At 41.5% G+C, this 24,636-nt stretch overlaps 1 protein-coding gene across 1 annotated transcript in view; it reads right to left on the bottom strand.

Moving 5' to 3' along the window:
• LOC138809870 (uncharacterized) overlaps positions 1-24,636 on the bottom strand; it is a 234,816-nt gene that overhangs the window by 20,665 nt on the left and 189,515 nt on the right. Inside the window, exons 106-125 of the mRNA XM_069996922.1 lie at positions 22,434-22,568; positions 21,880-21,967; positions 20,609-20,747; positions 19,014-19,147; positions 18,852-18,886; positions 18,644-18,760; positions 17,808-17,956; positions 17,136-17,220; positions 16,286-16,342; positions 14,808-14,932; positions 12,700-12,788; positions 9,563-9,612; positions 9,001-9,168; positions 7,744-7,896; positions 7,229-7,429; positions 4,441-4,595; positions 2,965-3,133; positions 2,599-2,695; positions 1,384-1,496; positions 94-219 (exon numbers count right to left, since the gene is read on the bottom strand). Of these exons, the coding sequence (XP_069853023.1) occupies positions 94-219; positions 1,384-1,496; positions 2,599-2,695; positions 2,965-3,133; positions 4,441-4,595; positions 7,229-7,429; positions 7,744-7,896; positions 9,001-9,168; positions 9,563-9,612; positions 12,700-12,788; positions 14,808-14,932; positions 16,286-16,342; positions 17,136-17,220; positions 17,808-17,956; positions 18,644-18,760; positions 18,852-18,886; positions 19,014-19,147; positions 20,609-20,747; positions 21,880-21,967; positions 22,434-22,568 (2,385 nt within the window). The remainder of the gene's footprint in view (positions 1-93; positions 220-1,383; positions 1,497-2,598; positions 2,696-2,964; positions 3,134-4,440; positions 4,596-7,228; positions 7,430-7,743; positions 7,897-9,000; positions 9,169-9,562; positions 9,613-12,699; positions 12,789-14,807; positions 14,933-16,285; positions 16,343-17,135; positions 17,221-17,807; positions 17,957-18,643; positions 18,761-18,851; positions 18,887-19,013; positions 19,148-20,608; positions 20,748-21,879; positions 21,968-22,433; positions 22,569-24,636) is intronic.

Below are 24,636 nucleotides of genomic sequence, written 5' to 3'. Positions count from 1 at the left end.
ACTCACAAATGCCCTACAAAGTAATTGGGCACAGACACAGCCAGGTTCCTTATGAGAATACAGACTATGGTGTACACCGTGGCATCCACATACATAGGGGATCTGTGCGGCCACCATCTCATCATACAAGCTGGAGATCTCAGCATCATTCTCATATCCATAGCGACACAGCTGGAACCCCAGGGACCAGTAAGGCACCATGACAGGCCGGCCAATGACCTGGAAATTAGATTAAAAATGAATTCTTAAAATGAAATTCCTGATGGAAGTCTTCCATGAAATAAAAACAATATTGTCCAGTGCCCCTGCCTAGACAAACAAAACCTGCAAATCCAGAGGACAATTGAAGGGAAGCACAGCTCTAGAACACCATGGGGGAAAGTCTGCTGCTAGATTCGAGCTCATGCTTCAGGAATCTAGAAAACTAGCTTTTGCTCTGGTTCCTAGATACAGACAGAATGATTAATGAGGAGCACAAAATTCAGAAGAAAAATGCATTGCCTAATATACACATTCCATTGTCTGCCAGCTCTGTGAACAAGGGAAAAATTAAATAACCAATTATGCTTCTTTCCTCACCTGCAGTTTAAGTTTGTTCTAAATGTCCATATCATCATGACTTGACAAGAATGGAATGACTTCATCTCTGTGAAGTTACTAAATGTGCTCTGACATGGACCAAGTAACAGATTCAGTGGTCATTCCACATTTGTTATGTGAATCACCATTACAGATCCCTTCAACCATTACCATCACCACCATCACCTCACACCATAACCACTGCAGCCATCATTGCCTATCAACAGTACCACTATCACCACCATGAAAACCATAACTCCAGACATCATCAAGTCACCCAACCATCATTGTCAGTAGTCTATCATTTCCATGATAAACACTACTCTCATCATTATGCTAAGAATCACCTTCTCCATCATCACCATCACCACCTCCATTACTCCAACAACACTGTGACCAGGACTACTTTTGCTATCCTGCAATAATTAGAGGCTATGAATGACTAGCTCTATTTATTGTTTCCTATTTATAATATACCTATCCCTGAAAAAATCCATCAACTTGTATTATCACAATGAGAGTTAGAAAAATGAACAATGCGGGGCTGGGCAGGTGGCTCAGGGATAGAGTGCTTGCCTTGCATGCATGAGGCCCTGGGTTCAATTCCTTGGCACCACATAAGCAGAAAAAGCCAGAAGTAGCACTGTGGCTCAAGTGGTAGAACACTAGCCTTGAGCTGAAGAGCTGAGGGACAGCGCCCAGGCCTAGAGTTCAGGCCTCACAAGTGACAAAAAAAATGAACAATGCATTTGGAACCCAGTATTGCTGCATGAGCACTTGACAGACAAGGGAATTCACACCTACCTCAGTGTACTGCTGAGTGACAAGCTCTGGAGTTGGCCCCAAGAACACATAAAAGTCCAGCACTCCCCCTGTAGTGCGGTATGTCAGGGCCGGCATGGGCTGGAAAGTCACATCTGAAAATAGAGGGAAAGGTGAACTGGGCTGCCTGCGAAGCTTCAGCATGGGAAGAATGCAGCCCTGAGCACTGTGCCTTCTCTCCTCATTGCACACAATTAAGACATGATTTTCTGTACACAACTGACAGAATGAAGCAGAGTTCGATCCATGAATACTTTCCTTTGCAGTTGCCTTATATCTGAGGTGTTTTTGTCACTCTGTTCCTTGAACACAATTCTTATGGTTCTTTTTGTGTGTTAGTGAGGCCTTAGCACTTATTAGGGAAGGCATCTGACAACTGAGCCCAAAACCTTTGTCTTCTTACACTGGATCATGCTTTCTGTTTGGACATGTACCTTGATTGCAATCCATCTATTTATCTTTCCCAGCACAGCTGGGACTACAGGTACATTCTATCAAGCCCAACTTCTTCCACTGAGATAGAATATAATAGACATTTTTGCCTGCATTGGCTTGGAACTGTGATTCTCCTCATTTCAATCTTCCACGTAGCAAGGCATGACCACCTGCATGTGGCTTCATATACCCTTTTTAGTTCAACATCCTCCAGAACTCCAGAAACTTTAAAGATTATGTTGTGTTTCCATGTCCATTTCACACAGCATCCCCGAATGAGAACACCTTGTACAATCAGGTATATTGTAAAAACCATGAATAAAACACAACTCACTCAGGTATGCATTGTGTCAGGTTTCATTCATTTTACATACATGGTTTTTCTAACTCTTAATTTTATTCCTCTCCAATATAAAGGCAAATTTCCTTCAGACCATCATAACCAGAAAGTGCTCTAACAATAATGGCAAATTCATTCAAATTGTACACTGAGCTCCTCAGGTGACTTTCAAGGTGTAATGGACTCTTGGTTTATAACCTCTATTGGTTTTTTGCTATCGCTTCCTGTGTGACTATTACAAAACTAAGTGTATCATTGAATCCTTTCAATGTCAGGGTCCCAAACAAAATGATAAACAGAAAAAAAAAACTCTCCCATCATGATAATGTTGATTTCATTGCCACTAGGTCACACAATATTATCGCAAAACAATTCAAGTATAACTAGCTCTTAGATCAGGGGAAGAAGCAGCGTGTGCCTACCCATGGCGTTGCTGTTGAGCAGGAGCACTCCGTGGGCACTTCCGTCCTCCTCCAGGCCCATGTAGTACGGGTGGACGCCATAGGAATTCTTCTTGTACTGAGAGTCATGGGAGAAGTGGGTAGAGTGAGAAGGCATTGCATATGAGAAGGAACGTCAACAAAAACTCACGGGCCTACATTCTCCTGCAACTAACGTCAACACATGAGAGCAAAGGAGCTGGAGGAATGGTCCCGAGGACAGAAGCAGAAGGGGATGATTCACTGCAGTCAGGGAAGAGGAAGCACAGAGGCACCCACAGGGCTTCACAGGCATGCAGTGTGGGTGCAGCAAAGTGAGTGTAGACTCTGCAAATGCTCTGTCCTTACCCCCGGGGGCTCGTCTCTGGAGAACATGCCCCACGTGTGCCAGTTCAGGTCTCTCCTATAGGCCGTGTGCTCCGTTTCCCCAAAGCCATAGATGTACTGGGAGGGGAGGCGGGTGGAGATGCGGATGAACATGTCATTGAAGGTGAAGCCCAGGACCTGAGAGTCCCAGCTGCAAGGCAAAGGTCAAGGTGGACAAGGAAGTGAGCTCCCCTGGACTTCCGGCAGCTGACTTCTCAAGCAACGCAACCTACATTCTTCCCCATCTCCAGAACCCAACATCTAGTTCCTACATAGATCCACAAAGAGGTTTCTAAAGGCACCTCACTTTTCCTGTTCTTCCTTCTTCAGTGATTTTCATGGAAACAGCTTTTAATGTCTGCAAGGCTGTCACTGAGGAGAGGCCTCACTGATACCTCGTCCTATTTTGCACCCTCACCCACACACTGATACCCCAGCTCCGTTTTGCACACGAAGGAATAGCACAGTGCCAAGCTTCTGCCTGCTAGAGCTTACTTACTTATTACTTGTTTATTCTATCACCAATGCTCTTCCCCCACCCCCACAAGCTCAAATGGGTGGCGTCTTTTCATCCAAGTTCTAATCCATGTTCTCTCATTCTGATATAACTTGGGCCCTAAGGATGAGTTTCCTCCAGCAAATTGCAAGTGGGAGTGAGGATGGGCCAAACCCCAGGAGACACATGCATACTTCTTGGCTTTTGTGTCATCTTTTCTGTAACTTGTGACTCTATAGGGACAAACTGAGACTTGTTTTGCTTCCACAGTTATGGCTAAAACTATCCATGAATCTCAGTCTCTGTCTCTCTGTCTTTGTCTTTTTCTCTCCCTGTCTCTCTCTCTCTCTCTCTTTCTCATATCCCCCCACACTCACAAACAGGTAAATACATATATATGCATACATACATATAAAAATATATATAATTGTTTCTCTTAATGAAGACGAAATCAGAGGTTAGTCTGGAGGTTAAATTCTCAGATACTCTATTTCCACCACAGTGTCAAAACAGTTCCCCAAACAGGCATGCCCGCGCACGTGCGCGCGCGCACACACACACACACACACACACACACACACACACACACACAGAAACTCTTACTCCACTCTTGCCCCAAATACTACACATCACCTTAACATCTTTACTTTTGTAATATACTTTAAACTACCTTTTTTCATGAGAAGAGACATCTCTTCTGACTATAACCACAGTACCTTAAACAGCACCCAATCCACAGAAGGCAAACATAAATATTTGTAGAAGGAATTCCTAGTTACCAGAAACTGCCTCAGTAGGTTCTAAGTACAAAGATTGCCCAAAAACACACCTAAAGGGCATCGCTTAGCGGTGGGTCTGGAAGGCACAGGGGGAATCTCTCAGACAGAGCATCTCCAACCACAGAGGCCCTGGTACAGATGTTCATGTAACCTCCAGTCCCCAAGCCAACCAAGGCCACTTACATGACAGTGCCTGTACTCTTGCGGCGAATTTCAATCCCAAATGGATTCTCCTTAATGAGAACATCATAGAGTCGGGCCTCAGAAGAGCTGGATGGAGTGCTGGGGATGTTCAGAGGGACTGGGACTTCATAACGGCTATTGCTGGGATCATAAATCTAAGTCAGAGGAAAGTGATTTTAGCAGATCATGCAGAGAGGGTACATACATTCTGCTGTTGTGTCATACATAGGGAAATCATACATAATAACATTGTATCATCTAACTCAAAAGAGCCATGAAATATAAATTACAATCTTTTTAATCACAAGAAATTAAAGCTATTTGAGATGATGGGAAAATTAAACAAGTTGTCCAATTCACAATATGTAAGTGTGCTGAGACAATGCAATACAAACCAAAAAGAAGCATGAGTGTTATCTGTGAATTCAAAATTTTAGGCAAAATTAGATCTTTAAATGTATACCATAGCAGAGCTTTGTCAGCATTGGAGCAAACAGAGACGTTATATCTTTTCTTTAAGCTCTTAAAGAACAACTTTAAATCCAAAACTTTGAACTGAGCCTGTCAGATCTCATATGTGAAGAGCCTTATTACAGTATCACAGGTACTTTGACTTTGGTTCTTGCATGAAAGGCATTCAAAAGCCAGTGGGGCAGTTATCAATGTATTCCTTATTATTCCATATGTGTGCATATGAGTGTCTGTAAAGATTTTCCAGAACTGGAAAAAAATCAGAAACATGAACTTTTTATAATTAAGTTAACCATAGCAGTCTATGCTGAAAAACAACATATAAATGTATTCCCTATATCTCTTTCTGGTGCTGCATTAGGTGCTACTGGTGTAAACATAGTAGACCAAGGTTATTCATTCCCTCCAGAGAATGAAATATGATTACATCCCTTCAGTAAGTTGGACTAATGGTCAACTACAAAGAAGTATAGTAAGATGATAAGAAAGGTGGTATCAGCCACTGTATCTGAGAGAAAATTAATTGCATGGGAGAAATAGAATCTTAGCATATAGAGCTATGTAGTCATTAACAAAGAACAGATATCAAGTCATTCTAGCAATGCATTCATCAATACAATGATGTACAGTGCTTAAGAGTGTTGAGAAAGGTACAAATGTAAGAATGCATGCATGCATGTATGTATGTATGTATGTTTGTTTGTTTGTTTGTACATAGTTGTGTGGTTAACTGGTAAATACACAGGACTTCAGGCTGGAAATCTAAGTAACGTGACTCATTCCATGTATTAGGTATATCCTACCTGCTAAGTTGAGGACACCAAATAAAAGCATAGCATTAAAAGATGGAAAAGAACTCAGCATCCTCCTGGATGTAAATGGTAAGAACCTTTTAGGCAAGTTTATACTGTTATACTCTTTCATTTATTCTCTCAGCAAACATTGCAGGGCTTACTGTCTACTGGCATGGTACTAAGTGAGAAGCATAAGAAGTGGACAAATGACAAATCCATTGTTCTGGAGAATAACAGAGAAACTGTCACACAAAGCTAGCACAGCCATGGTGCTAATGGTAATGACACCATGGAAGGGAAAACAGCACTGCACTTGAGTAGAATGTCAAGGAAAACTCCAATCCAGACCCTGTTTATCCAACTGATAAGTTCCATGAATTCCCATCGCATACTATCCAGTTCCTCCATTTAGTTGATGTCTCCACCATTCACACATGAGAAACAAACAGCCCTTGCTCTTCATTTTCCTTCTTATCCTATGTGATTAGACTCCAGATCTTCTCAGCCCGAAACAAGTCCATTCTTCTCCACCTCCTTTCCTGTACCTACATGACCTCTATCCTTCACTCCATCAACCTACCCAGTAGCCTACTTCCTCTTCTCTCCACTTCTTTGATATCTATGATTTCTTAAGAGTAGCCTATTCTTGAATACATATCTTAGGGTTCATTTCCCTAACATCACCTTATCTGACCTTTTCTGCTTGACTCAGACATATACTAGATATTGTAAATAAGGGAAACCATGGGACCTATGTTTCTTTGGGCCTGGCTTACTTCACTTAATATAATTTTTTCCAAGCCTTTCCATTTCAAAACAAATGGGTCAATGTCATTCTCTCTGATAGAGGCATAGAATTCCATTGTGTATATATACCACATCAAATGTTTTTTTCTTTCATGCGATTGTATCTAACACATTTATAAGATTATTTCTTTGTTGTTGGTATGTCCCTCCCTCACAGTATAACCCCTGCTTTCACTGTATTTGATGTCGGTATAGTTTGTGGAAAGGAAGGGCAAAACAAATCATTTAAATAGTGATACAGGTGGACCCATTGCAACACTGAGATGTAGAAGTCCTTATGTAGAAAAATGAACTTTACAACTTTGTTGCTGGGAGTGGGGGGATGACAGGAGGCAGTAGAGTAGAAGGGAGGATTGGGTAGGGGGCGGGGGAGGACGGGAAGGGATGGGAAGGGGGAACAAAGGAGGAGGCTACAATGCTTGAAAAGAAATGTACTCCATATCTTGCCCATGGAATTGTAACCCCTCTGTACAGTATTCTCACAATAAAAAAATAAAAATAAATAAAAAAATAAGTATCCTATTCTTAACTCACATTAGGAAATGGGTGCTGCTCTTCCAAGGGCTTCTCATTGTTCTTCATATTAACAGAATGGTTGACTCTTTTGTAGCATGGAACTTTACAGAGTTAGCTTATATTCGGATGAGAAATCACTGACTACATAGAGTCAGGAAAGGAAGACCGTTGGGTGTTCTCTCACATGTAACTATACTGACCTTGAATTGCAGCATTTCATTCTTGTGGTAGGTCACTAGCAGGCGCAGGGGGCTCACAGGTGTGGAGGGGAAGGCAGTGACATAAGGAGAAGACTTCAAGGAGATGTCAGCTGTGGCCCCATGGGAGGTATACTGCACATTGCTGACTGAATACAGATCGTTCACAAAGTAGCAGTGTGGGACCCCAGGGATACTGGATGCCTGAGAAGGAAAGTCAAGAGTGTGCATCAGCATGTGGGCCTAGAGGTATCAAGTAGCAAGGGCTAGGAAAGGCCAACCCATCATTCCTGGACCTTCTTTCCTTTAGATAGTGCCAAGAATTTAAATTTCTATATTACGAAAATGTTTATTTAAAATGTCCCACACTTTTCCTGTCCTCACATCTGGATGAGGTGTCTTGGGGAGCCCTTTCTTCACATGGATTCTAAGTGGACACTGAGGTACTGGTGTTTGCTCATGTATTACAGGTGAGGTGCAGAGCTGTCATGGAAGGGTCACGTTGTCAGTGCAGTTACCTCCCAGACGCAGCCTCGGGCCATGCAGCTGGCCTCAGTAGCTCCATGCTCATCGGGATAACAGTCTATCTTCTCCTGGTCCTTTATGCCGATGTCCCACTCCACTGTGTATGCTTCTCCCAGGACCAGATGGATGCCTGTGATCACAGCAACCTGTGGAAATGGAGAAGCCACATGGAAATATGTACATGGGACAAGGCCTTCCAGGATGTGAGTCCTTACAATGAGACCAGACTCTCAACAATGTGCAAGAAATATTCCAAAACATTACAGGCAGAGTGGTCAGACAATACAGGGCGACTCTTCAGTATGGGGTAGCAACAGGGTAATATCAGTACTCCACACATTGTACATTACATTGTACACATAGAAAGTACAAATAAACTTTTTAATTGTCCCTTTGTCTACCTTTCTGACTTTTCTCCTGCTTCTTTATATTTTTCAGATGGACTCTGTTCTTTTTTTCTATATGTTTCTACTACTCTTGTCCCTTTCTCCACAAATCAGTGTTGCCCAATCATCTGAAATGGTAGAAAGAGAGCCAGAAGAATTATATACTCTTGTTCCAATTGCCTTCCTATTTCTCTTTTTCTATGGAGTATTTAAACAAGTTATATGAATAATTCAGATTTCAGATTCATAAACTGCAAAAACGTTGACTTTTTTAAAAGTCTTTATATTTCCTTCAATTTCTAACATCTATTTCATTACTTAGTCTCTCACTATTGTTTAAAATGGGAAAATATTTTTAATTGAATCCACACATTTGTTTAAATATCTTCTATACTTTTTACCTTCTATCTTTTTCTCTCTTTTTTGAGGTGATAGGAATTCACTAATTCAGGGCCTTTTGCTTGTGCTATGTAAACATATGGTCTATGCCAAAGGTACTTTAATCTAACAAGCAGCAGAATTTCCTTTTTTCCCCTTGTTTTTCTTTTTTTTTTTTTATTGTGAAAATACCATACAGAGGTGTTACAATTACATGGGCCAAGTAATGAGTACATTACTTATTAAGCATTGTTGAATTTCCTTTTCTGTTTTTCCTTTTAATTGTTTTTCAAATATGGCCTCATGAATTTTGCCCTACATGATCTCCACTCTCCATCACCCTTCCTTCACAACCCCTCTACGTGGTATTATAGATGTATGCCACCACTATTACACTCTATGACTCTTCTTTAAATAGCACTCTCCAGAGGACACTAGGATGCCTAGAAGAATTCTTGAAAAACTACCCAACCACATGAGTCTTACCCTCAGGTTAGGATCATAAGTGGCTTTAGGAGACATTGGAGCAAGGACACCATTCTGTTTCACTGTGATGTTGCTCAGTGCCTGAGTCCCAAAGATTTTAATCTGCTGGAATGCTAAGTTATTGGGGTCTTTATAGGTTGTTTTGGAAATAGTCACATCCAGGTGGGTCTGCAAAACAGTGAAGCATAATTAGGAATGAAATTGGATCTCTAGTATTCATATTCTCTTGTCTCTCCAACACTTCATCAGAGACCACATACTCCTCAGGCTCTGATGCTCCTGAACTCTCTACCAATATGTGCACAGTTTCAGAGAACTTATTTTAATAAACCTCTGAGGATAATAAATGAAAACTAGTATACAGAACTGAATCACACATCATCTGTTTTTAGTTGTCCATATTGTTGCCTCCTTTGGATAATAGAGACAAGACAATTATTGAAAATTAAATCATAAATGGAAATATGCTTACCTATAGTCATTTATGCAAATGAAATTAGAAACATAATTACAGGAAGTGCTAAATCCTAACACCCAAGGTTCCTGAAAATGGGCTACTCACCTGGTTGGCCGTAAACTCACATGAAATGTAAACATCATTGGCCACAGTATCTGAAAATAAGAAAAAGACAAGTCAGACTTGCCTGCCAACAAAGGAGGCTGAATTTCACCTGCTTCTTCTTAGAGCTACTTGATGTCACAAGTAGCAGAATATCCTTCCTTTTAAATGACTGAAAATTATTTGATTGCATCTTTCTACATCCACTTCCTCATCTGCCAGTGCACACTTACATGTGCTGTTATTTGAAAAATGCTCCAAAGAACAGGAGATTGGAGATTTCTATGGTGTGCTGTTTGCATTGGATACACACAGAATATTTAAGCATTTCAGGAAAGCTCTGCACTGTTTTCAACAGTGGCTGTGCCAATTTACCACCTACCACAGCATCTGAATGTAGTTCCATTTACTCCACACCTTCTCCCTTCTTTGCTGACTCCTGTCTGTTGATAGCAACCATCCTAACGGATGTGATGTGACATGCTATTGTATTTTTAATTTGCACAATTCAGCTGAATTGTGGTGTCCCAGACCTTTTCATATACCCATTATCAAGTTTTATTCTGTCGTTGGAAAAAGCCTATTTACAGCTTTTGCCTAATTTTCAACCAGTTTTTATAGTCATACAATGTAGAATTCCAAAAGCTCTTTATACATTTTTAATAGTCTCTTATTAGGTATGTAATTTATACACATATTTTAACCCATGCTAAGGCTAACACTGTACTTCACTAACTATATTATGATGTGGAGATAATTTCTAGCTTGACGAAATGCTAGTTTTTGAATTTTTACTTTTGTTAAGTACTTTGTTGTTGTTGTTGTTGTTGTTGTTTGGTCTGTCGTGGGGCCTAAACACGGCCTGGGCACTGTCCCTCGGCTCTTCAGCACTTTACCAGTTGGGCCTCAGTACCACTTCTGGCTTTTTTGCTTATGTGGTGCTGAGGAATTGAACTCAGGGCCTCATGCATGCAAGGCAAGCACTCTACCACTGAGCCACCTTCCCAGCCCGACTGTTAAGTACTTTTTGTGTCAAATCCAAGATAAAAAATTACAAGCAGGGCCAACGTCAAAGAACTGCTGCTCTACATCTTCTCCTAGGAGGTTTGTTTTCAGCCCTTACCCCAACATCTGTAGTTCATTTCTTGTAAGAATATAAATATAGAGACCTCTGAAGTATCAATGGATGAGGAATGTGCAACACAAGTACCCGATGGAATATTTTGTCCATAATAAAGGTGGAAATCCTAGCCAGGCACAAATTTCCCACTCCTGTAATCCTAGCTGCTCAGGAGGCTGCGATCTGAATATTGAACTTCAAAGCTAATTGAAACAGGAAAGTGCATAAGACTCTTAGCTCCAATTAACCAGAAAAAGCCAAAAGTGGAGCTGTGGACCAAGTGGCAGAACACTATCCCAGAAGCTCCTCAGTGGTTGAATGGATCAGGAAAATATGGTATATATACACACTGGAAATCTATGTTTACATCAGAAAGAATGACATTGCCCATTCATAAAACAACTGAAAGACTTGGAAAAAGTTTTACTAAGCTGAGAAAGCCAGATCCAAAGAAATATAGGCTGCATGGTGTCCCTTATTTACAATAATTAGAATGAGCCCATAAATCTACAAGTAAACCAAATGGATAGCAAAAGACAAATAATTACATGGGGATATGATTAATTGAACAGGAGTCTAAACATTCACATAAGGAGAACAAAGGAGGATATTGTTAGCAGAGGATCTCAAAGGCTCAATTGCTCTGTAAATATGATCCTATAAAATGATGATTGTGGAAATGAAGTCTAAGAAATAGAAACAAGAGGTATTTAAAATTGTACCATTGTCAGTTCTTTCTTTTCATTTTGCTTTGGTATATTTCCTGTTGTTTCTGTTTTTATTTCTGTGCCATTTGTCTTATATATCAATTTACTTGATTTGGAGGCGAACGGGAAGCACAGAACGAATTCAGGAATGATACTCACTAGACACTATGTTGGAAATGAATTGAACAACTTGGGGGAAGGAAGGTGGAGAGGAAAAACATTGAAAGAAAATGAGGTAGGGGGTGGTTAAAAAAGAAATGTACTCAATACCGACTTATGTACAGTTAAAAAAGAAATGTACTCAGTACTGGCTTTTGTAACTGTGACCCCTCCATACATCACCTTTACAATAACATTTTCAAAGAAAGGCAAAGGACAGCTCCCATACCTGAGTTAAAGTTCTAGTACTAGCACAGGCATGCACACACACACACACACACACACACACACACACACACACACACACACACACACACACACACACACGGCATTCGCCTGAGTTAGAAAACCCTTAGATTTGTGACACAAGGATAAAATTGGAACATGTGCTACAAGGGAAATAAGAGAGACATTGAAAAATGTACCTTATGATCTCATTTATAACACAACCTAAAAAAACATTCATAAGTTAAGAGGATAGAACAATGGTGGCCTGGGGCAGGGGTTGGGAGACATAGAGAAATGTTAATAAGTGTATATGTTAACTACTTTGATCATGAGAAATCATAATACAATATATGTGTATAGGTTATTCCCCTTGACTATGTTCAATTTATGTCAATTAAATAAAATAAAATAACAAGCTTTTTAAGAAAGTCCCATCTTGAAATAAATACCAGTATAGAAAGAATATCCAAGGACAATTTACCATTTCCCTTCTCCGATCATTATGTACTTGAAATACTTTCAAGACTATGTCCCGTGGGATTCAACTGCCAACCAAGGTAGAGCCACAGGAACTGTTACTGTGACAGGGCAAGAACATGTGCAGAACCATGGCCAGATGCACACCAGGAGGAATGTGCATCCTCACTGGCTCACTGAGATGGGGATGCTTCCTATGCCATCATATGCTGCCCATTTGATCCTAGCTTTCTTGGGGAAGATATTATGGGACAGTGAGAGGAGTGCCTATAACAGATCCCAGTTGGTGCATAATTCTATGTTCATCTATTACATCTTCAACACTACAACTAGAGACCAAACTCTTCTATCAAGAATTGACCACTTTCTCCAACAGCTGATTAGCCAGCACGAAGGAAGGGCCAAAGATGCAGGTTTGAAATAGCCAAGGTACTCATAACAACACTCACCCTTTGACTGCCCATCATCCCAGAAAAGTTCACCTCTGGCTTCATTGTTCTCATCCAGGGCAATGATAAGACCAAGAGGGTTCTGGCGGCTGCAGGAGACAAGATTCATGTGAGAGACACAAAGATGGCAGCAAAAAAACACTGCCTTAGGTTTCCTTCAAATTTCATTTGCGAAAAGATAGCGCCAGCACAAGGTATTGCTTTACTTTAGCGACAAAGACCAGTGTCTCTTATTGAATAATGTCACAAGACAAAAAACAATCCAATATGTGACAATGACATCCACACAGGCAGCAAGAACATGAGCACCAGAATCACTACAGTAAAAATCAAATCAAAATATTAACCCCACTCCAAAATAAATCACCACAGTAGTTACAGTAAAAGCAATGGCCACAAACATACACATGCTTAAATGTCAAAGGTCATTTAAATATTTATGACATCACTATCAGATGATACAAAATTATCACTATAGGTAAATGGCCATGAGCCCATGACAGGAAACATATAAGGGGCATATGTGCCTGTCCCATGATGTTCCATATGATTCTGTGGGTCAGAGATTCCCTACCACTGATTTACGACATGGACTATGAGGGGCTATGGAAATCCTAAGCAATAATGGTGCAGCCAGCTCATTTTAGGGATGATGTCCACAGAAGTAGAAACTGATGCCAGGAACAAATTCACTTAGACTGCAACACACTTATACAAATCTATATCATAGTAATTTGCTTTATGTGATTGCATATATGGTTTTGATGGGAAGACAGCACATCCTAATCACTGACATTATAATTGGGAATAGAAAGTACAAGACACAACTCAAACAGGTCATCTCTAAAGGAAGAAGACCCACATTTAAGTCCTTAAAATCACATTGGAGACAAAATTTCATCAATTATTCCAGGTAATAAGGTAAGATGAAGGAAAGTCACACAAAGAAGTCACAACAGATTTGTGTTTCCCAAAGGACCACTGGTGACATTTGTAAGCATAGCGTCTAACAACTATAACTGAAATATTTAGCAATATTAAGAAGAGAAACTGAAGTAGGGAGAAAATGCATGAATATAATTTAAATATCCAGAACAAAGAAACGGCAGCATTCCCGCTATTGGAAGAGTGGAGACATTTTTTAGAGAGAATTGGAGTGTAACTTGGATCACTGAAAATGCACCAGGGTTCACTCCTTTACAAAGAATAAAATCAACAAAAATCAAAATGAATGAACTCCAATTGGATTCAGCCATGCCTGGGCTGGGTGCACACTAGAAAGCACAGGTCAGCTGACTATAGAGACAGCAGCACAGCCACGGGTAGGCCAGTACTATTCACATATCCAGCTACAGACTCTGCCTAAGTCATGAGCAGCAGATGAATGGATAGAATAGAGTTCTATTTGGAAATATCCTCAGTTCCTCAGTTTTCATCAGACTCAGTGAAGTCAAGTAACTGAGGGTCTACGTTATAAGGAATGGTATCAATCAGACATGGAGCCTAGATATGTTCATCTTCCTATAGCCATAGAACAGGAAGTCAGTAAGCCTTGTAGAGCATTTATTTGCTCATCTTTGAAATGGAGACATTACAGATTCTGAAGCAAATGATTTTTGTTTTCTTAAAAGAAAAAAGTCTCCAGATAAAATGGCCTATACCGGCAAATTCAGACACAGAACAAGTATTCATTTGATCTCAGTAATTGCTAATTATTATATAGGCCTAGGTCAGTCATTTCTCATCTTTTATGAGAGGATTATCAATGCAAGATGAAAACTGCCATATAGCCAAAACAACTGTTTGATTGTATGTTTTGGGGACAACTATGATTCATATAGACTTCTAAAGCACCCTGGTCATGAGCGCCTGTCTGTTGAATTTTGATTCAAATGACACTTCTTAGATCAATCATTAAATTCACATCTAAAATACATTTGAATTCTTCAGAATACAAAGATGAAAGAAGACTAAAAAAAATAAACAAAAGATCATGTGTTCAATAGTATTACTTTGGGCCTTGAGAGCGGTATCTATGGGATTGAGGTCTCTCCCTGAAAATAAGTGAGCAACCAGCATGCAAAGCAGAGCCCGGTCCCTCCACTCACCTGAGGTGTGTGTTCAGTGCAGGCTCCTGCCAGGGCAGGATGTGGCCCCCACGCACATGAAGATTGATGTGGTCCAGAGGTGCTGGCAGGACCTTCCACTCTCTGCTTGCATTGATTTGTGCACCCTGTGGGCCGGAGGAGGAAGGGATGGATGGTGAGTGAGAGGTGACAGACCTAACCTGAGCAGCGCAGGTTCCTGACATCTGAGCTGCTCACTGACCTTGCTGCCTGTCCCTCACTGTCCAGCACACACCTGGGACTACACTCTTGCATTTTTAGGCCTCTCGGTGCAAAACAGCATTTGGCTTGTAAGTGTCCTGTGAAATACCTGGAAGGGACACTGAAGAAACTTTCTCTGCCCTAAGAGCCTTGAGGCTAGCTGTGAAACCTTAGCATGCCTCCCTAAGGCAAACCCACAATGAGAGGGTGGGGTGTGGGGATGACACCCACAGCAGAGAACAGAAGCAAATGTTCTTCCTTCGTCTCTCCCAACACCACTGCAAATCAACTTAGATGAGCATCATGAGCACAGTCTGTCATCCTTGTCCTCCTGCTGTGTTTCCTAATTGCTGATCTTGTCTCCTCCAAAAGCTTATATAGGCCTTTGGATTATTTCTGAAAACTGTTTCACCTGTTCCTCCAGAGGCCACCCTGAGTGGATTGCTAGGACCCTGTTCCCCCAGAGGGTCTTCAGGGCTCCCACGGCTCCAAGCACACAACGGAGACCTCATGTGGTTTCCTCATTTCAAACACTCACGCTATGTTCAGGTTTGTGAAGCAAGGCTTTATATGCTGCCTTATGCTCTTCAACATAGAAAATCTTAACATAGAAAATCTTTGGGCAGCAATGCTACAATGGTTAATATTTTAGTCAATGACAGGCCTCCATATTTAACCACTTAGGACAGTCAAGCACTTATAGTTTTTTATGGTTTTGTCAGGCCCTTGGCTCATGCCTCTAATCCTAGCTATTCAGTAGGCTGTCTGGAAAAGATCACTGTTCAATGGCAGTCTACACAAAATAAGTCTGTGACACTCCATCTCTAAAGACCAGTATAATGTACAACTGGAAAATGGCTCCATAGGAAAGCACCAGCTAAGCCACTGATATGAGAAATGACAGAACAGAGTCCAACTGCAATACTGTAAAAAACACTCTAGTTTCTACCACAACTTACTAAGATCTGGATTATCTGTGTTAACATTTTACATATTGACAACACATGGGGTAAATAAATACACACACACACACACACACACACACACACACACACACACACACACATGCACACTGAGAATCAGGCATGTCGTAAGATTCTTTAGATGTCACTTCAAGACATTTCTTTATTAAGATGAGAAAAATTCTGATATTCTATGGAAAGGATTTGTCCAATAGGTAATGAGAGCATTTGGGATTTGAGATCCAGACCTTATAATAGACCATTTGCCCCGGCTGTATAAAATGTACCAAAGCTTACCGTGTAGAAGTCATACCAGTGGGCATTAGGGAAATAAGCTGTCACATTTCTGGCATTCTGAAATGAAACACAAATATAAGATGGGCGAGGGCGATGTTGCCAAGGACAGATCAAGCAATCTGCATACAGAAGGGGCACTAGAGCAGTGATGGAGGTAGACCCAGGGCCGCAAGTCTTCTGAGATCAGGAAGGTTGGGAAGCCTCCTTCCCTTCCCCCATGTCAAACATGAAATCATCTGCCCAACACAAGATGATTCAATAAAGCCCTTTGGAATACGGGGGGAAGGGTGAAATCAGCATATGCTTTCAGAATTACTCATCCTCTCTCTAAAAAGACAAGCTGAGTCTGCATTAAAGGAAAACTTGCAGGAAGTATTCCAAGTATTAAGACATTTTAATCGGAAGACTAACTGATCACAGACCAAGTATAGAAATGGCTTTTTTTCCCTCGCTTGCTAGCCCTATCACAAAAGGAAAGGAGGGATGGTCCATCCTTGACAAATGTTCTCCTAGGAGCTTTCAGCATGTCTTTCACTGTGACACTGCCATGTAAATAATTCATATGCTATTGCCCCCACCTGACTCTGTTCCTCCCATTTGTAATATCTAGGGACAGTCTCCAAACATATGATGTCATATTTGTTCTTCTGTGAATCTAATCCTTATGCCAACTTAAAAATATTATCTCAGAATATTTTCTGCTGCTCCAAAAGAAAGAAGAGAAATAAAGAAAAGAGACACAGTAAGAAATCATGTCTCAGGATCACCCAACACAAGGGACAGCCTCTCCTCCCCTTGTCACCAGCCTCACAGCTGGGAGCTTCCACCCATCCCAGGCCTCCACACTCACAGGCTCCAGGACAGGGCTGACTAGGAAGGCTGCGCCCAGCAGGAACTGACTGTCAATAGCCCAGGTCTCCCGGTCAGACACAAACCTGGAAAAGGAAACGAGGTGTCACAGATAGACACCCCTAAGGGCACTGCCCAAGGCCCTGAGAACAACTCAAGAATATACCACGTCAGAAACCCAGCTGCTATCTTACACATTACTGACTTTAATAAGGAAGAGATAATCTCCACTATTCACAGAACAGGACTCCAAACTTCAGCAATGCTGTAGATACGTTTCCTTCTGGGAAACACCACAGTTCCTCAGCATGGCACATTGTCAGTATAAGGGGCCCCCAGCCCTCTCATCTCCCCTGGAATGCGCTCTTCCATCACCTGAGCACACTTGGCCTGGGCCCACATACCAGCTGCCATAAACATTAGCGATGTCTTTGTAAGACCAAATAAGAAAGAAATTTTGCTTTCCTATAGTTTCAACATTTGTATACTCAACAAACAGCTTCTCATCCATAACCATCCTGAGTCTACTAATGCCAGGTGTAGTATGGTTTTTGCCTGGAGGATTTAAAAAGAAATCACATTTCCTCATTTGAGAAATGGATTGCAGCAAGCACCACCTTACAGAATGACAGGCATTGCCCAGAACTCAGCAGGATTCCCGCTAGACACTCACTCATGGAGGAGAGGCCGCACCACAGTGACGCCCTCCGTGTTGGCCTTGTGCATCAACGTGTAGAGATATGGCAGCAGGGTGTATCTGGTCTTTATGACACTCTTGGAAAGATCCACAAAGGCAGCATCCCAGGACACAGGGTCTTGTCTCTAAAATATGAGGGAACTCTTTTCAGAACTGACCCTGCGGGTCTTAGAAAAAGTACAGTTATAAGATTCAAAGCCTAGTCTATGAAAGGAGGAAAATTGAGGGAAGGATAATTTGGGGCAGTGGGAGAGAATAATAAAAGGGATAAAAGGAATGATATTGATCAAGATGCATTGTATTTGCAAACTGGCATGTTGAATCGTAATTCCTTTGTACAATTACTTATAATAAAAATATAATTCATTTAAAAAGACCAAAACAAATATAAAATGAACTTAGGCAAGGGGTGTGATACGGGACAAAAGGAGGTCACAGATAGATTACTTTGGTATGAATCACTGACCAAGTCTACCTTTGGATTAGGTAAAGATAAATGGAGAAATGGATGTTACTCTTTCTGAGAGCATTGCAATAACCTAGGAAATGTCATCAAGATCTCTGCACAAAGCTGGTGAAATTTCCCCTAAAACGTTCCCCCCCCCTCGTCCACCCCCCCCCCCCCCGCTCAGGCTACGTTGATCTAAACAAAAATAATCATTCCTACAGCACTGAGAAACATGGCTCATTGAAAAAAGCTTTGCTGATTTTAAAATGTTCCAACCAGTTTTCAAAGAGCATAAATTGTAGCTAGAAGTCTAGGGAATGTTCCAGGTGACATTAATCATGCAAGTGGGGAACAGACATCCTACCCTGGTGCCGATGGTGTTGTGGTTCCTGGAGAAGGGGTAAAAGGCACCCAGCTGCATCCAGCGAGCACACATCTCATACTCCGCATCTTGAAAGAACCCACAGATGTCTGCCCCTGTCTGAAACAAGACACAACAAAAGAAGCCTCTTGCACAGTTCTCAGAGATGTGCCATCTCCGTGCCCATCAAGAGGAGTCAAAGGTCACTTACATAGGATATGCCAAAGAGGCTGAACTCCATCATGCCTGCAAGAAGAAGCACAGCGGAGTCAGGCTAGGCTCTCCTGACCTGCCTCCTCCTCCTTCTCCCTCACCCAGGCTCCTAACCCCTGCCCTGGGGGAGGGGCAGAGCCCTGGGAACAAAGCCACACACCAATGATAGATTTCTTCAGCTGGTCCCAGGCAGCAGTGTTGTCTCCCAGCCAGTGTCCTGCCCAGCGTCCAGAAGAAGGGAATGTGGAGCGAGTGATGACGATGCTTCTCTGCCCTGTCACCTCCTGCATGGCCCTGGTTGGAGGAAGCAGGGGGAGAACTGAGGCCCGAGCCGGCTTCAGAGCACCTGCATCCTCTTTCCTCACTCCTGTCCTGGGAACTTGGATCAAAACAATGCTGCTGTCTGCATGGAGAGCATGGATTTCTCTCTGGTTGAGGGAGATATTCAGAGAGGACTGCCATTTCAGTGTTTCATGAAAAGTTCATCATGCAATAAACCACTGCCATGGTGTAAAAGACAAAGCCATCCTATGTATTGACACAACACTCTGTCTTCCATGGCAATCTAGAAAATGAGACTGGCTGATGGAGGGATTCCACAATAGAAAGTGGAAAAGAATGCAAGACTTAGAGTTAGCTTTTCTGTCCTTTTTACTGAACATAAAGCTCTGACCCCAGAGACTTCTGAGAAATGTGAACCCCCACCTCTCTACACTTTTTCCTCAAGACAGAAACTTAATAGTGAACTGTTCCCAGACCTATTGGGGTGCCATTCCCCAAGGAAAGCCTACTGCAGTGTTACTATCAACACCCAACTAGTCCCTGCAGAGCAGCAGTTCATGAGTGCAGTGCGCACTCTGTAGTTTGAATCTCTTTTCCTGTTTGAAGACCCACAGCCTAAAGACAGGAATTGTCAGATAAGAATCTAACAACAGCATCCCCAAGTAAGAATCTTGGGGTAAAAGGCAAATAAGAACTCAATAACTAGGGCACCAATAAAAATTACAGCAACAAAGATTTGAATCAATAAGTATCATCCCAAAGCCTACCTCTGACTCATTGTAGTTAGAAAAATGTCTTTTCACATCCACACTCTACCCCTTACATGTATACTTTCCTACATTTAATGATCTTAAGTAAAGCAGGCCTGACAGGGCCTAAAATTAGTTTCTTATGGAGGACTCATGGGTTCTGTCTCTCCTACTGGAAGCTTGAGCCACCCCCTCCCTGATCCTGTCTTTGAGACCTCCATGGTATTCCACCAGTCAGCCACAGAATAAAGCAAAATTCCTTCTAATCTTTTCCATAGGGCAATTGGTATTACTGAGGTAGAAAAAAATGTCTAGCCTACAATATGAAATAAATAGAGATAAGTAGCTATTGAAGTGAAACATTGTTGTCTAGCCCATCACATTCCTGTGTTCACACTAAGGTGAGTAACACATTGAATATAATGACACTAACTAATATCTACATGTAACACCATGTATATTAAATAACAATTGGTGTATCATCGTGCATACATCAATCCACCATCGGGACTGTCAGTACTTCTCTGATGCAAGTATGCCTTTTTAACACAAGCACCTCATTCCTCTGTCATGTATTATTTATTGAAAGAAAAAAAATTACCACATTGATGGCATGCATCTCTGGTGGGCTCTTAGAATGGGGTTTGCAAGGTCAAGGAGGGAAGCTGTCCCCATCACTGTTTCTATCCTCAGGGCACAGCTGGAGAAGGGAGACACAACTCACTCGTAGGTGGGTCTGGTCTGGGACCAGCCATACAGGCTGTGGACGTCGTAGTGCCGCACCCGCGAGCCGTCTGGGAGGATCTGCTCGCTCTCCATGCACAGGGTCTTGCTGCTCAGGCCTCTGTCCCTGCCTGCCAAATCTAAGGGGCACAGGGAGGAAACACAGAGCTGATATTTTCAAACCCTAAAATGTCTTTATGGCGTTCAACTCTGGATCTTAAGGCTAACTTCACTTCGGAATGGCCTCTCCACCTCACCAGTCACAGAACAGTGCACTTGGTGAGTTGCCCTGGTGCTGCAGGTATTTTCCATATCAACAGGACTGGAAAAAGTACAGATGTCAAAAACGACAGAGACTTTTCACGCATTTACTATAGAGCAGGCCTTTTGGGAGGAAGTGAAAGGCAGGTCCTGGGGCTTGAATTCTGGGCCTGGGCACTATCCCTCAGCTTCTTTTGCTTAAGGCTAGTGCTCTACCACTTGTGCAACAGCACAACTTCTGGCTTTTCGAATAGTTTATTGGAGATAAGAGTCTCAGTTACTTTCCTGCCCAGGCTGGATTTGAACAACTATCCTCAGATCTCAACTTCTTGGGTAGGTCGGATTATAGGCATGAGCCTGTAATCTTTATAATTCTTATAAAAATCTCCACAGACTGTAAAGGATTATCTATATCTTACATTTAGAAAGTTAAGATTTGGAAATAATGCAAAGTCAATGAAATTTCTCACAAGTCAGGGAAAATAACTGAAATGGAGACATACAAGCACAAGGCTAACTACATAGTCGAAAGGTCTTATGCAAAAGGAAATCAGCTTCATCATACCCATTGATGGCAAAAGATATTCCTGTGGATAAATTACTATAAGCCTGAGAAACTAAGAACTCTAGCTATGAAAATCATTTAGAGATACAGAAAGTACAGCCGTTATAGCCCACATACACTATATAACTTGAGGCCAGGATAGACAGAACTAGGGGAGAACTACAGAAGGGTGACGTTGACCATGATGCATTGCACCTCTGGAATTGAAACCCCTCTGGACAACTACTACATAAAACAAAGAGATTTTTGGTCCAATTCTAAAAATTCTCTAATAAACTGAACACATCCCATGAATAAAGCTCTGTATGTGTTATTTACTGGCCCCCAGTAAACCAGAGTTCTATAAGGACTGGCCCTCAATGGTCAGGCTAAACCTCTTCAGGCTGGGGTTGGGCAGAATTTGTCTAGCCATGTCTTGGCTGATTAAGGAGGCCCCGGGTCCTTACGTGGCATGTAGGGAGGCCGGTTCAGAGTTGTATCCCTGCAGCCAGGAGTAACTGCCCCGTTCACGAAGCTCGAAGGTTCATTCATATCCTACAAATATCACACACACACACATATACACATATACATGGTGTAGTTATAAAGACAATAACACTATGTCAACTCAATTGTGGATAAATAATTTCACCATCTCACAGTTTCAGGTGATGCTGGCCAGAGAGGATCATCACATGAAGGAAAAAAATTAGCTAAAATAGCAACTCACCTCTACCTACTGACTGCCCAAGAGTGTTATATGAAAAGATTCCCTGCAGTGCAAGCAGAGTTCTAATAAATTAGTAGTAATTACCTAGGTATTTCACAGCAGAAATTTATGCCTTATACAAGTGCACAGTATAAAGGGTCTCTGGGCTGATTTGAGAAAAGTACAGTCTGAGATGTGCAAAACCTTCCTTGAAGGAATGTTAGTGTCTTGACTAAGGTCAGTGATCCCTATGCAAGTTGAGGTTCACACAACAGCTAACGGTGTGTACACAGACAAGCACCCTGCACTCACAATCCACATGCCATCAAACTTCAAGCTCTTCTCTGGACTCTGTGGATTGGTGTAGAGCTCTTCCATTTCCCTCTTCCACCACAGGGCAGTCGAGTTCCGGAAAAAGTCTGGGAAGGCCACATAAGCTCTGTATTGCTATGAAAACAAAACACAATTCATTTGTTCCAGACCAAGTCCACAAGACAGCAAACAGGACAAGTACTGAAATCTTTAACTCATGCTAATACTTGTACGACATGGGGCTAGCGAGTATGAGAGATCGTCTGAATGGCTCCTTTATAATACAAAGTTTTTAGATTACTGGAAAAAAAGAAGTACAAAGAAGAGAGATAAGCACAAATTATACATCCTTTATGCATTTGGAAAACATATATAGACTTTTTCTCCTCCCCATACATGCACGAATGGTGATAACCAATTCACTGAACTCATAGCCCTAGCCTTAAAGCTTGATCCTCAACTGTCCTCTCACTTCCCAAGGACTTTACTGAAACAAAGGAGCAAGGGACAGACTGCAGCTAGCAGGGTCAGACTTCAGATGCACTGTGCAAGTTTGGGAAGAATCATCCAGTTGCTATCCCCTCTAGGAACTAGGTGTCAGTAAGGCCCCAGTTGAAGATATGGCTCTCTTTGGGGACCTTAGTTCTGGCTAATTTCAGGATCCCATGAAACCCTAGTTGTATGTAAGGAGAAAGTTTCAGCCTTCCTTTCTCTTCCTCTTTCCTCAAATAATAAAAAAAATGTCTACATCATACCATCAAAGTGGAATCCAAAGTCTCATTCCTTCACTACATTGAAACTTTTTTGAGAACAAGAACTTTAATTTATAGTCTCTATTTTCTTTGTTAAAGTTGATCTGAATTCATCAAGCCCTTGCTCAGACTTTTCACTTATGGCTGCCATGTACCAATTGAACTAGACTTCTTGTTTTTTGCTGGATAATTGGAGACAAGAGTCTCACAAGTTTGTCTACCCAAGTTGGGTTCATACTTCAATTCTAAAATCTCAGACCCCTGAGTAACTATAGGCACAACCTACTGGTACCCACCTTAATAAAGATTGTATCATTTATCTCCATATCCATTCTAAGCTAATTTAGAGCCTGGTAACTAATAAGTTAATGAGAATGAACACTAGTTATATACTTGGTCATATTAATAATAATGTAATAATAAGAAACAAAGGTTCAGGTATGCATTCATACCATCCATCATACAAAATCAAACATAAAAATGACTTTGTGCGACTCAATATTTCTTCATATAAAAGATGATGGTCCTTGGTGTATTCAGTATATGCCTTTTCCTGGGTGGATCTCTGTGTTATAAGAATCAATGAGCTAAAAAACACTGGTGGCAAGGGTAGATAGAATGTCAGAGAGAACACCAGGCTTGAGAGAAGATAGCCTTTCACAAACCAGACCAACTTATCTTGCTGTGCTGAGCACACAGAGACCAGCTTCAGCCCTTCAGACTTGGCAGGTGTCCTGAAATAAGGTTTTCTTTAACTTCATAGATTCACTGTCCAGGTGACCAAAGCAACCTGTGCTGTGACAAATATCCTGCCTATGAAGAGTAATTGTTGAAGTGCTAAGGATAAGATAAGGTACTTGCGCTCTAGAAGAATTCCCTTCACAACCCTGAGAACCTAGCTCACAGGTACTCAGAACATTTGATAGCAAAGCAAACATGCTTTCAATTAGTCCTAATGAATTAGTTCACGGGGTCCAAATTTGAGCCAAATGATAAGACCAAAGTTATCCTGGACAACATATTCATTCAAGCAAGCTATCAGAATGGGTGAAAAAGGAGATCTAAAGTCCTGAGCTGCCTATGTCTATTACAAGCAAAATTTTAATAGAAGCCTCAAAACTAAGTGGGCAAAATAAATTTAGAAACCTAAGATAAAAGTTGGGACAATAATTTATCATTGTGGACATATTTCTCCATAAGTTTAAGTGTAGAGTGCTTGCCTCACACACATGAGGCCCTGGGTTTGATTCCTCAGCAGCACATAAACAGAATAAAGCCAGAAGTGGCACTGTGGATCAAGTGGTAGGGAGCTAGTCTTGAGCTGTATTGCTGAGGGACAGCACCCAGGCTCAGAGTTCAGCCCCCAGGACCAACGAACCAAATAAATAAATAAATAAATAAATAAATGAATGAATAAATAAATGAAATAAAGAGAAAAATAAACCTCAATC

This window comes from Dipodomys merriami, unplaced genomic scaffold (assembly GCF_024711535.1).
Source record: "Dipodomys merriami isolate MVZ:Mamm:240054 unplaced genomic scaffold, mDipMer1.0.p SCAF_5, whole genome shotgun sequence".
NCBI lineage: Eukaryota > Metazoa > Chordata > Mammalia > Rodentia > Heteromyidae > Dipodomys > Dipodomys merriami.
The sequence above is the reverse complement of the archived record's forward strand: the minus strand, read 5'-3'. Positions and strand labels throughout refer to the sequence as shown.